Genomic DNA, 13,889 nt, shown 5'->3' on the forward strand with positions numbered 1-13,889 from the left:
ATAACCACCTGCTCCAAAACATTTTGAAAGTAGGACTTTTAGCATGGGCAAAATGTTTTCCCATTTTAGATCACATGTATAAATTCCCTTAAGTATCATTTCTTTGTTTAATATAACATGCATAAGGAGACGAATGTTAACTAGTCTGAGGGGGGATGGGTATTTAATGGCACAACAACCAATACCATCAATGAAAATTGTGTCCTGTAAATTGTAAATTATTTTTGTTTTTCCCTTGGTTTTCAGGTCAGGATCTTGTTTGAGGAAACCTTTTTCAACAATAATAATGAAAGCTTCCAGGTTCTCTGCCTGGATCAGCCATTGGAAGGAGAAATTGGTAATGTGCACATCTATTTATTTTGAGTTTTTATTGATGCTTAATTTTTTGTAAGTCAGCTGTTCCCAATAATTTATTGTGATGATGGGTGGTTCTTATAGCGCATTTCACAGTTGTCTCAATGTGATTTACATGCGCTTTACATTTATACGAGTTCTACGCATTATATTCCACCTTCCAATTTTATCAGTACCTGAAAAAGACTCTAGGCTGATCAAGGTCATTGCATGGAAAACTCATGCCAAATTGGAACTTGGCAGGGTGGGATGGTCCATCAAAAAAAATATTTAAATGCAATGCTTTCTCTCATTTTCTCTTTTGATAAGGAAAAGCAACAAGCTGCACTTTTTAATAATCACTGATCCAGTATTTTTTATTTACATTTTTAATGTCTTTCTAAACCCTTACTCACAAGATCTCTTTATTTTCCAGGAGTTTGTGCAGAACCTGTTGTACAAGCATTAGATAATCTTCAAGGCTGTATTGATTTTCTATGGCCTTCTACAGGTTAGTTAGTTTTTGGTTTCTGTGTACATCAATAGCACAGCGCATCCATGACGTCATAAAAACGAAGACAAAGGCGAAATTCGGACAAACAGACTTACAAGTTTACTTTCAGCAGATAATTTTCACAGCCGATTGCAGTTGATCTTAGTTTACATGGGTTATTATTGTAACTTTAAGTAAAAATAATAAAATCGGTTCGTATGATCCTCGTAGCGGTTAAACAAAATGCAATGTTTGTCTGAATCTTTAAGCTATTTTTAGAATCAGCGCGCTGTGCTATTAATGCACTGGCTGATCCACACACACTACCACTATATTCACTATTTAAAACACACAATACTCAGTCTAGACTTCCTGATCTCCTGCGTATATAATTATCCAGGCAAATAAAAACATTGACTAGAATTAAAACTAGGAGAAGTTGTATCATTAGCACATACAGTATGTTCAATTTTTTTGTAGTAATAATACGACTTTTCATATTGCAAATTGCCCATATTAGATTGCATTTGACATTCCCTTGAGAATTGTTCTTTTATGACGAATGTATTAAAATATTTACACATAAGAGAATCAACTTCTAAGAGGGGCATCACATGGTCTGAAATGTGCACAACAAACAATGTAACTAAAGAGGTCTATTTTATTCCTTGTCGAGACTATGTCCTTCTCAAAATTATGTCGAATGTGACTCTAACATAAAGATGCAAAAGAAGTCATACTTTTTATTAATAGAACTTGAAGCATTTCTTTTGCATTTTCATGTTCTCCTCACAGTCAAGATAATTTTGAAAAGGGTCCATTGCTTCAATGGAAAACTTGCTTGGGGTAGCAAGGCCTTAGGGAATGGGAAGGGGTGCTCAAAGCTGTCAATAATGTTTGTAGTAGGCAGTTAGTCCTAAAAAGTAGGGGGCTGAAGCCATTGGTGTTTGTATATGAATTTATTTGGCATTGAATTAATTTTTTGTCAAAATAGCCTGCAGTTTAAGGTGAAGTGTCTGGTGATGAACCGCCGGTAGCCGCCTTTTATTGAAAGCTTTGGGTTCTAAAATAAATCCTTTTCTGAGAGAGGTGTGGATATTGTATGAGTTCAATGTTACAAAATATTATTTTCCTGCTCTTTCATTCTTTTATTTTATTTCATTTCATTTCATTTCATTTTTTTATTTAATTTAATTTAATTTTTTTATTTTATTTTATTTCATTTCATTTAATTTCCAGGAAGCAAGCAAGGCCAGAAACAAGTAGATGAGATTATAAAACTGTTCAATTCGACCTATCAACAGTTAGAAGGGAAATCACTTAGACATCTTATAGTATGTATTTAATTTAATGCTAGATATTGGCACACTAAAATAATGATGGCAATTTAGGATGGCGTAGCATCATTAAACCTGGACTTGGCATCACATTTGAGTAGAACTTGTTACAGTAGATCCCTCCCTTAATTTCAATTACTGTAATTCAATCTGTGAGTTAGTCAACCAGGTAGCCCAGGCATTGTTTTGGGGGTAGCAATTGATAAAAAAATGAAATAGCTGGTTTGATACTGGCGAGAGGTAGCATTTGCCTTCCCACTTGGAGTATGAAAATATTATTAGATTCTACAGTATTTCTAAAAGAAATTACATGGATGGCATGGTGCTTTACCTCTCTCCTTTTACCAAGTGCTGTGGTCTGAGTTTGAGCCCGGGCTGGATCATATGTGAGTTGAGTTTGTTTGATCTGTTGTTCTCTGAAAAAAATGCCACAAGGGTTTGTCTCCAGGTTCTCCAGTTTTCCTTCTTCCATAAAAATCAGCATGTGAGTTGAATGTTGTATGTTGGTAAATTTAGAATGTAGTGGTAGTTGTGAAGCGTGAACACCACAGAAAAGCCCCATATGGGGGGTGATGGTTCATGATAATCCCAACAACATAGCTGTTTCAATATTGAGATTGAACAAAATATCACCTAAAGATGATCGTAAATTGTTTTTGTTATTGATCATTACATAGGATGCAGCTAATGCAATCTATACAAGAGCTATGCAGGGAGCACTAAAGAATTCACAACTGGTAAACACTCAATATTCATTGACACAGTACATGCTTATATCAGGAAAAAAATACAGTATTGTCAGGTTTCTTTATTTATTATCTGCTCAGATGAATCGTATGTTTTTCAGTAGAATTCTTTCTCGCTGATAACACAAGGTAGTCAGTGTTTAACCACCATTTCGAAAATAATCTTTCTCATAAAATGTTCTCTCAAAAGATTTCTCTAGCACAAAGAATGTTGCGAAACTGAGTAATTTTTTTCCGGCTCCTCTAAAAATTCATCAGACAATTTTCCCCTCAACATTTTCAATGGAAACATAAGTATTTCAACAGAGGAAAATAACAGAGTGATTGTTTTCTGACTGTTAATTTGATTTCCCTGTTCCATTTTTGCAGTACTTGGTTTCCCAGCATGCTTTCCAAGCTTTGAGAGCATTGCAATGTATTTGCTAACAATTCAATAACAAAACATAATTTCTGTTTTTCAGAGAAGATTAACTCAAAATGATAAAGTGTATCTAGATAATGTAAAGTTAGCTATTGAGGTGAGTAAAATGTATTCCAGAAAACAGCCAATCTGCATTGGTATAAAGTTCCGTTTTACAGGGCAAATCGAAAAACTGTGGGCACCTAGAAATATTTCAAGAATGTTCAATAGCCAATCAGAAGCGTTTTTGTTATCTTTCCGTTATTTTGTGGTTTCAAGTCAGTTATAATTGGCCAAAGAAGAATAGAACATTCCTGGAATATTTCTAGGTGCCCACAGTTTTTCAATTTGCACTGTAATATAGAGCTTAAATACTCCTTTTTACAGTTCCATTCAGTGACCATGAATAATAGTTCCTAGCCGAGGCTGGAGGTTCCGTGCATGATAAACTGTAGTTTTGCTATGCTCTGAAACTCCAGCCTAGGCTAGGAACTATTATTCATGGTCACTGAATGGAACTGTTAAAAGGAGTATTCAGTTGTGACATATTTCCTGGTCCAACTGCTAATAAAAACCAATAAAAAGCGAAAAACATTCTCAATTATTTAACCTCCACCTGAAACAATTGCCTTACAGTATTTCACTATGACGTCAGTGCTTGTTTATGTGGGGGATAGAATTGCCAAATCCAATAGAAAATTCAACAAAAATTTGCTCCTAGCGAAACAGTTTAATCTAAAATGGCCTGGTTTTTAGATATAATATGTGTTAATATGTACTAACAAATATTCTAAGTGTTTGCTGGCTATTTTACTTCTCTTCGTGGATTGATATGGGTTTTAGAACAATTTTCGGTGAATTTGCGTTGATTTGACCCCCTCCGACAACCATGATCCTTTGCGTTTAAACAATAGATTGTTTTGATGTGACATCATAGTGAAATAGGGCAATTAGAAGTTTGGCAAACTATTTACCTGGAAGTCATTTTTCTATTGATTGTTGTCAAAAGCTCTATACAAGTTTCTTTCTTACAGGATGGGATGGTTCAAATGTCAACTGCAATCATTTATGTTAACAATTTTACTGATCTAATATTTAAATTTTTACCCCCCTCAGACATATGTCATTCATGGTCTTTATACACGACTGATGAAAGTAATCAGCTCTATTGTTGGTAACGAGGTAAGCATGTTACTGCCAAGTTAAATGACAATACTATGGATGTCACCGACCTGTTGCAACACAGCAAAAATTTGTCTCGCTACCACACCCTTATTTGTCCACTGACACGCCTACTTTTGTAACTGTCTCGGATCTAGCACATTTCCAGTAAGGTATTCACTGTAATACATGTGACAAAAGTAGGTGTGGCAGTAGACGAATTAGGTGTGGTAGCAAGACAAATTTTTGGCGTTTCACCACAGTTCGGTGAGATCCATAGTAATGAATGCCACATTGGTTGACAATAATGAATGCCATGTTGATTGACACTAACAAATGCCATGTTGATTGACACTAACAAATGCCATGTTGATTGACACTAACAAATGCCATGTTGATTGACACTAACAAATGCCATGTTGATTGACGATAACAAATGCCATGTTGATTGACACTAACAAATGCCATGTTGATTGACACTAACAAATGCCATGTTGGTTGACGATAACAAATGCCATGTTGATTGACACTAACAAATGCCATGTTGATTGACACTAACAAATGCCATGTTGATTGATACTAACAAATGCCATGTTGAATTGACACTAACAAATGCCATGTTGAATTGACACTAACAAATGCCATGTTGATTGACACTAACAAATGCCATGTTGATTGACACTAACAAATGCCATGTTGATTGACAATAACAAATGCCATGTTGATTGACACTAACAAATGCCATGTTGATTGACACTAACAAATGCCATGTTGATTGACACTAACAAATGCCATGTTGATTGACACTAACAAATGCCATGTTGGTTGATGATAACAAAATTAATGTCATGTTGGTTGACGATGACAAAATCAATATCATGTTGGTGGATGATAACAATTGCCATGTTGGTTGACCAAAACAATAGCTTCTCTTGTTTGATCAACCATTATGGCAGCTGTTTTATTGTTATTTATATCTGAAGGGATTTTGGTCAAAACTGACATCGTAATTTCAAAATTTAATGTTTTTTGTGTTAATATTTTATTTTAGGATGCAGCACTGAACAAAATAACTCGTAATTTAGCAGAGATTCAAATCAGAGACCTTGGAATAAAGCCTGAATTTTGGTAAATAATTGTAAAGTGAAGGGAAATGTAGAAGAAGGAATGATTGGGATAAAAAAAATGTAAGAAGCATTGGTTGTGCTCAATGCTAATATAATGTGGGTTCAATAATAGGAATGGTCTTCATTTGCAGGGCTGAAATCTGTTCAGTCACTGGTCATGATGACCACCTAAATTTAGTTTTATCTCAGTCATACATTTGTCTAGACTAAATAGTAGTCAAAAAAACTGGCAAGGTGAAGATTTGACTAAATAAGTTCCAATTTTGGCTGAACATTTATATCACTGCACATGTAAGTTAGTTAGTGTAAAGTATGTGATTGGGGCTTTCTTATTGGGTCTGTTCTGTGCTTGAATGGTTTTTCTGTGGGTTCTTCCCCACTAATCGACTGCTAATATTCCAAGTCAATCATGGAATGAATGCCACAGGTTTGTATGCCAAAGATAGTTTTATCAGGGGAAGAGTGAGATTGATTTTATGATTATATATGATAATTTATCGTTTAAAGATGGTTAAGTTTAAGAATATCAGGAAAGTTTTGTTTGCTGACAGCTCATATTGTTATTATTTCAGTACAAATCTTCCTAGGGGCAGAAGAATTTTATCCTTTCTAAACAAGGTAATGTTAATATTGATATTTGTAGGAAGTTATTTTATGTATCAGGGATTGAAATGATGGCCGGTCAGTCACTATCATCATCTCATTTATGGTTCAACGTTAACAGTCCAAACTACTAGCAAGACAATTCTGGTTGGACATTGTCTTTTGACCGGCTATATATTTTATGTATATATATATATTTATTATATATAGTTAGGTAGTGCGTGCACACTGATTGGTCGAAAACTGTGCTTTATTAGTGAACGGAGCACAGTGCTGAAGCCACAGTGCTGAGACCGTCTTTCTTTTTGGATAAATAAATTCAATACCTAAAAAAAATTAGTAGCTACAGTATATGATAAAACGAATAAAGCATCATGCTCCCTTCATTAATAAAGCACTTAGAAAGCGCTGTAAGCACTGAAGAAGTGTGTGAAGCACTCGCCTATGACTTGTACTTCTCCATGCTTACTTCACTTCCAGCGTGCTTTATTACTGAATGGAGCACAGAGAAAGCTGTTTTATTTGTTAAATATAAGCCCTGTGTATACATAAAAACAGTCAAACTGATAGAAACCAAAATATGAAAATGCATTTGGATTTGGAAGCTTGTCAATCATTTCATAATCATAATGGTTGGTTTTCAAAACACCTCTTACTATCAGGTTTACTATTCTTCCTAATTAACCCCTCGTAATGGCTGAAGTCATGTGTGTATCAAGAGAAACTATGATAATATTTTTCTATGGCAGTTCACTTCACCATTAGAGAAGTTCCATTGCTTGAAGAAGTCTATTACAATTATAACTGAAAGAAAAATGAAAGAAAAAGTACCAGGTACGTGGAAGGACAACTTGAAGTTTATTATTGCTTATGCTTTTTCTTTTCTCTCTTTTGACCTCCACTGATGCATTCCTCCCTATTGCAAGAGTCCGTTTTTAGATTCCATTAAATAAATGATCAGTAGAGTATGGTTCCAATGTACCCCTATTTCTCCATCAGTAAACCACTTTGTGTCTTTCCTTTTCTTTAAGGAACAAAAGATGTAACTACAGCAGATGATCTCCTTCCTGCTTTGGTTTTTCTTGTCATCAAATCTGACATTCCAAACTGGTGGGTACTCTTAAGCTATTATGTTTGTATAATATAATATAACCAATTTATTTGCATTATAGTGTGAAAGGAGGTATACAGTAGGAGGTTAGCCCTATTGAGAATATCTCCTAAGATCGAATTAAAATTTAGAAATTGATTTTTGTGAGGGAGAAAAATCGTAATTTAACCTGGAGTTAAACTCATCGGCATAAGATGAGCTTGGAGTTAGGTGCCCAGAGACGCCATTGGTAGACACGCCTGTTCACCCATGACTAGGAGGTAACCATGGTAACCTACCACGGTCCTATCACCCCCTAACACCTGTCACACTAACTCAGACTCAGTGGAATAACCATACTTAATGAGTTTCTGTTTGTTGCAAGGAGGGGGGTGGGTGCACTTTTCTGACGCAACAAAGACGATGTACGCTTAATCTGTGATGCTTAGCAGAAAGCATTCCGTGCACCCCACACATTCACTGGTGAACTGCTGGCCAGCAGCTATGCCGTGACTTTAACTTTGCCTAAATCATATTCAATCACATAAAAACTCATAGCACATGAAAGAATTAACAAATAACCTCTTCACACTGAGTCTGACAGGACTCAAACCCGGGTCGCATTGGTGAGAGGTGACACATTAGCGGAGCATGCCACCTGTACTTCCCACTATAATATTAGACACTTTGTTTTATCTCTATCATAATTCATCAATAATTATTAGTGATTTGTTTCAGGCTTGCTAACATTGCTTTCCTTCACAACTTTCACTTCTCCAAATGTGGATATAATGAATTCCAGTAAGTAAATGATGAGATGTATATAAGGTATTCTTTCATTCACGCCTATGTCTATACATTCTACCCTTGGTTAATACTCCAGTTTCAAGTTCTTTTTGTGCGTTATAATATTCAGCTATTCAACCAAAACCTGTAGCTTTTTAATCAACTCGTATTGTTATGTAGTGTGTACATCCCTTACTATAGAATGGACCTTAATAAATGAAAAGAACACATTTGTGCACAATTGAGGCTAAGACTGAGCAAAGGCAAACTCAAAATGGGTGTATTACGACCATTATCATAATTACACGACAAAATTGGCCATAGGTGCCTGGATTTTTGCCTTCTGTCAATCTAAAAAATACCAATTCAGACCATTGGAAAGTTGATTAAAGGAAGCTAAAAACCCAGACGACTACAATTATGGCTACTGTAGCTGTCTGGGTCTCATAATCATGAAAATGGGTGTACTGTAAGTGTACTTGCATTCAATTTCATAATAATATTGTGAACAAGCAATACTTGAGGTTTCTGGAGTTTTGGCTACTATTGATCCACAATATACTAACTCCAGTTACTGTATTGGAAATTTAATTTGATCAACAGAAGCCAAAAACCCAGATGTTTGGGTCTGTATTGATAACATAATTATGAAAGTCATTGTAATTATTGCATGATTATCACACCTTCTTTAGCCTTAGCAGACATATTCTATTTGGCCAGCAAATCACGTGTATGGAAAGGGCTATACATTTTTTAATTGGGGAACTTTAAACTACGTATGTGTATGACGGATGGATAGATTTTCTTACAAATTACAGGATTGCAGCCATTTCTTGCATCTATCCCATTGTTATAAAGACAGCAGTTTTAGATCAGAAGAGATAACTAGCTAAAAACGAGTGTGAGCTGCATCAGTGTTTCTAATGAAACAGTAATGATAAAAAGGTAAATCTTACACCATGAAAAGATGAAAAAACGTATACGTATGATTTGTGTTATAACTATAGGTTTTACCTTGCATCACTGGAAGCAGCAGTAGAACATGTACGCAGTGGTTATGTTAGCAGTGAATTTAAAGGAGGTGTTCCATTCAAGGTATTATGACACTTATCATAGCACAGGGATCCCATAAACATGGTTTTGGCACAAGAACTAACTGAATCTATAAGTTTTCAACTGGATAGTGATAAATAGCACATTCCCAGTGCAAATCAGTTTGGAGGGCAATACAAAAGTATGAAAGTTCTGAGTTCTATATACTTTTTAGAGACAATACAACATTTTAAACTCTCACAAACATTTTATTCAACATGTTTTGAGAGTATCTACTCTCTTCCTCGGCATGTAAAACACCAATAAAATCCTGTGAAACAGTAACTTCGCCACTCTACGCTTTCTAAATATTTCTACGTTTGCTTCCTGGGAATCCCATAATTTAAGATGGCTGTCATATACATGCTAGTAAAAAGGGCCATTGTCAGTAGTTATTGTCTCACAAAAATTCCATATTTATTGTTTGTGTTACAGAGGTTACAAAATGGTGCTGATGGATCTCCATATCTATGGCACCCAGTGGACCATGATAACATTAAACCCAACGCCCTGGATATGCTGTTTGAGGTGTGTTGAATCTGTGCCCTATTTCCCAGTACACATCCATCTCGCAGCCCTCTTTGTAAAGCCTAGTCCTCCCTAGCACATAAGCACAAGCATAAGAGATTAGTATAAGAGTGTACATCCTCACTGGGAAATTTAGTGACATAAGCAAAAGCACAGACATAAGAAGAATGAAACAACTTGATCGCCATTTCTAAATTTTCATTAATTAGAAAGTAATTGTATTGTGTTTTTATGTCTATGGAGTAGAGCTTTTAAGTTGTGTCATATTTCCAGGTCCAACTGCTCACTAGTACCACCAAAAAGCACTAAAATAAAGCAAAACATGTTCTTAATAATAATATTAACCCTTCACCTTTTTGAACAACGGGAACTTTGGAGAGTAAATTCTGTCATGAAATAAAATTAAAAATAAAATTTTGGCACTTTTCTTTCAAATATCAGAGAGATATTTTGGTGAGTGATTATTCAGCTCGAATGAAGGAGTTTTAATTTTGGAGCGATTTTCATACAAGTAGCAATTTTTAAGAAAAATCTTCATAGAAGTGCTTTTTGTTTTGGACCTTGAAGTTGTTTTCCATATGATTGAACTGGTAATGATGATGTAAAGACAGTATGTTTTTTAGATATTGTTCTCTCCTCTGCAATGTTGTTATTCATTGAACTCTCCCATTTTATCACACTTCAAATTGATAATCCTTGTTGGAGTTGAGAGATGTGCAGCTGTATGTGAAGAATGTTGAATGTAAGGGTAGTGTACGAATGATAGTAACCCTGATCATTGTGAATTCGCTAAAATAAATAGCCAAATGACTATCATTATAATGTGTTTTTCCAAGAATCTAAGCATTTTTGGAAAAAAATTTTAAATAGTATGTTCTAATGATTTTTGAATACTTTGTAGTACACCGCTGAAGGCAATGAAAGTGAAGTTGAAAAGTTACTAGTAAATGAAGAGAATGACAATGCCAGACTGGATCAGATGTGCCATCCGCTGTGCTCTTGTGACAAGTGTGAGAAACTTTTGTCCAGGTAAGTGGCACATTATGATCAATTGATTAAAGAAACTTTTGTTATATATTTAACAATAAAAACTAACGATAACAACTGAAGTTTCAATGTCGTTGACATCAATATCAAATTAAAACAGAAAAAGTTTGAATGAATAATTTTAGAGTTGGTCAGTCAGAGTTGAATGAGAACTTACATAAACCTGAACTGACTCTAAAATTATTCAAACTCTTTCTGTTTCACTTTGAAAATGATGTCAGCAAATTTGAAATGTCAGTTGTTACCTCTAGTTTTTTTTGTTAAATATTAATGGGTGCAAAAAAGCATAACAAATTCCCTTGAGTTCAAAAGTTGAACATTGGTGGTTTTTAAAGTCCCTCTTGAAGAAAAAAATTTTTTTACTGTCAGGAGGAGAAATGATCCATCAGCTGTGACTGTGTTCTCAAGAGATGACATGGGGAGAACAGTCTTACATGTTGCTGCTGAATATGGTGAGTTGCACTTTGTATTAGAATTTACACTACTTACAGTTGTCAAAGAACTGGGTTTTTATGACAAGAAAAGCATGTCATGGTCACAGCTCCAAACATCTAAGACTCTGTTCACAAATATCACACTTTTAGTCTGCAGTCCTCTCTTAATGTGTCAGCATAATTTTGAAAATTGTGTGGTGAAATAAAATTATAAGGATGCCAACACATGAAGAAAGGAATGCAGTGTGACATTTGTGGGTAGAGATGTAGATGTCTTGAAGTGTGCTGTGACTTCGGCTGCCTTTCTTTAAACCTGCTGTAAGTATTAAAGAAAGAAAGAAAATTGAAGCTGCAGAGAAAGAAAATATTGTTGACTGTATTTAGAGAAACTTGTCCCATTTGCATGAGCTACCTCCTGATTGTGTTAAGGAAGTTTATAAGGCCACACCAACACTGTCTCAAAATATCTTAGTAGAAGTAGCTGTAAAACCTTTGCTGTAAACAATGGTTTGAATGACCATGTAAAATGGTGGTCCCATCAAGGGAAGCATGGGTGGTGTTTGCAAGCTTGAAACAAAACACTAAAAATTATCGATGAATGATATAGATAAAACAAAGTGTCTAATACTATAATATGGAAAGCATGGGTGGCGTAAGCTCCCAATGCATCATCTCTTGCCAATGTGACCTGGGTTCAAGTCCCACAGGGCTTGGTGTTGTATGTGAGTAAAGTTTCTAAGAAAGTTGGTCCTCTCCTGTACTTCAAGGGTTTTTTGGGTTCTCCAGTTCTCCAACTTCTAAATTCCAATTCAATCTTAGGAGATCTTCTTGATAGGGTTAACCTCTTATATCTTCTTTGGTTATTTAGAGACATTAAACATATGGATCCCAAGTTTATAAGTGGGTAGTTGCGACTCACATGTCTTCCTCTCAAAATAAAGTCTATTATTTTGACGGTAGAATGACTCCAGTGGTAAAACTTCCAAAGTCATCCACTCCACACATGATGTTTTTAGAGTATGTGGAAATGATTATATACTGTTTTTATTTTACAAGGCCATACCAACCTGATCTATTCACTAATCCATAAGGGTGCTGTAGTGAATGCTATGGACTACCATGGTAGTACCCCCCTTCACATGGCCTGCCTTAGAGGACACAGTAAAGTCGTGGTAAGATATCAAACAATATTGTTTGTTATTGTTTGTTAGACAAAGATCTAGTATAAGCATCATCATCATCATCATCATCATAAACATCCTGTGTCGTAAACACCACCACAACCACCACCACCTCCACCATCACCACCACCACTACCATCACCACCACCACCACCACCATCATCATCTTCATGTAGAGTAGTTACTTGAATACTAATGTGTTGTTACCTTATTGTCCTAGCTCATTCTGTTGCACTACAAGGCTGATGCCAATGCACCTGACAATGATGGTAACACAGCTTTACATCTTTGTGCTGCCAATGGACATGAGCCGGTAAGATTGCTCATAAAATTAAGCATTAATATAGAATAAAACCCCTAAACTGGTATTGTTGGGTGGGTGGAAATGTATCAGTAGGCTATGGGTGTTTTACAAAACATGGTATTAGGTGATGTGTTCTGAGGTATGGTAAAGTCTTGATGAGTTGGGTCATATTGTATAATAGGCTGTGGGTGTTTACAAGGTATAGAATTAGGTAAGGGGGTATTTTACAAGGTATGATGTGGTATAGTGAGATATAGATGAGTTGCTTACTACTAAGGTGCTGACACGCGGCGCAACATTGCATGCAACATTGCAAGCAACAAATTTGAATCGGGGTGACACACATTGCAACAAAATCACGCAACATCGTTTGTGTCAGCCTGCTTTGTTAAGATATTTGGTCAGCAGTCATAAATTTGGTGCAAGCTTATTTGCTGGAAATTTCAAAATGTTGCAGTTAATGTTACAGCCATGTTCACATGATGAAATTTGTTGCGCGCAATGTTGCAAGAGTAGAGCGCGATTCAACTTCAGATTTGTTGCATGCAACGTTGGATGCAAAACGATTGGGGTAGACACGCTGCATCAGTCCTGTTGCGTGCAATGTTGCATGCAATGTTGCACCGTGTGTCAGCACCTTTACATGTACCATTTTTGTTACAATACAGAGTAAAGCAAAGGTCGAAAGGAAGAAAGTTACTGCATGTTTTGACCACTTATATTGTTGATTCGTTTTATTTCCCTTTCTTAGTAATGCTTATTTGTTGTGTTTATGCAGTGCTGCAAATCTTTGATATACGCCGATATGCACCAGCATGTTTTGAAGATTAACGTAGCAAATGAAAATGGAGACACACCTCTGCACCTTGCCGCAAGATGGGGCTATGGTAGGTAGACTCATTTCAGTTTCACTTGATCTCTTTCTTTAGTAGGGCTCAGAAGTACCACCTCACCCACAAGCACGAGTCTAAGCAGGGACTAACCTCCCTTACATGTATGTCCTAACTGAGCACACGAATCATGCTAAATAACAAAATTACACACACAACAAACAAAGGGTGGTCGTCACACCCATTTATGTGTCTGTCATGTATTGTCACGCTAGCGTAACGTGATGATCCTATAAGCAGATGCGAAGAAGACCGGTTACCGGTCTTTTCGAACCAAAGTCTTTTCGATCCAGGTCTTTTCGAACCAAGTCCAGGTCTTTTCGAACCACCTATATAC

The 13,889-nt window shown here is 35.9% G+C and overlaps 1 protein-coding gene across 1 annotated transcript in view; it reads left to right on the forward strand.

The window, feature by feature from the left end:
• Window positions 1–13,889, forward strand: part of LOC116300602 (ankyrin repeat domain-containing protein 27) — a 28,772-nt gene that overhangs the window by 1,856 nt on the left and 13,027 nt on the right. Inside the window, exons 4-21 of the mRNA XM_089034287.1 lie at window positions 247–337; window positions 770–844; window positions 2,066–2,160; window positions 2,841–2,900; window positions 3,371–3,427; window positions 4,426–4,491; window positions 5,522–5,598; window positions 6,170–6,215; window positions 6,950–7,034; window positions 7,232–7,310; window positions 8,029–8,091; window positions 9,084–9,171; window positions 9,604–9,696; window positions 10,598–10,725; window positions 11,113–11,195; window positions 12,234–12,349; window positions 12,579–12,671; window positions 13,441–13,549. Coding sequence (XP_088890413.1) covers window positions 247–337; window positions 770–844; window positions 2,066–2,160; window positions 2,841–2,900; window positions 3,371–3,427; window positions 4,426–4,491; window positions 5,522–5,598; window positions 6,170–6,215; window positions 6,950–7,034; window positions 7,232–7,310; window positions 8,029–8,091; window positions 9,084–9,171; window positions 9,604–9,696; window positions 10,598–10,725; window positions 11,113–11,195; window positions 12,234–12,349; window positions 12,579–12,671; window positions 13,441–13,549 — 1,504 coding nt within the window. The remainder of the gene's footprint in view (window positions 1–246; window positions 338–769; window positions 845–2,065; window positions 2,161–2,840; window positions 2,901–3,370; window positions 3,428–4,425; window positions 4,492–5,521; window positions 5,599–6,169; window positions 6,216–6,949; window positions 7,035–7,231; window positions 7,311–8,028; window positions 8,092–9,083; window positions 9,172–9,603; window positions 9,697–10,597; window positions 10,726–11,112; window positions 11,196–12,233; window positions 12,350–12,578; window positions 12,672–13,440; window positions 13,550–13,889) is intronic.

Source organism: Actinia tenebrosa, unplaced genomic scaffold (assembly GCF_029948245.1).
Source record: "Actinia tenebrosa isolate PJP-AT-01 unplaced genomic scaffold, QUT_ActTen_1.0 PGA_scaffold2__45_contigs__length_23673736, whole genome shotgun sequence".
In the NCBI taxonomy this organism is placed as follows: domain Eukaryota; kingdom Metazoa; phylum Cnidaria; class Anthozoa; order Actiniaria; family Actiniidae; genus Actinia; species Actinia tenebrosa.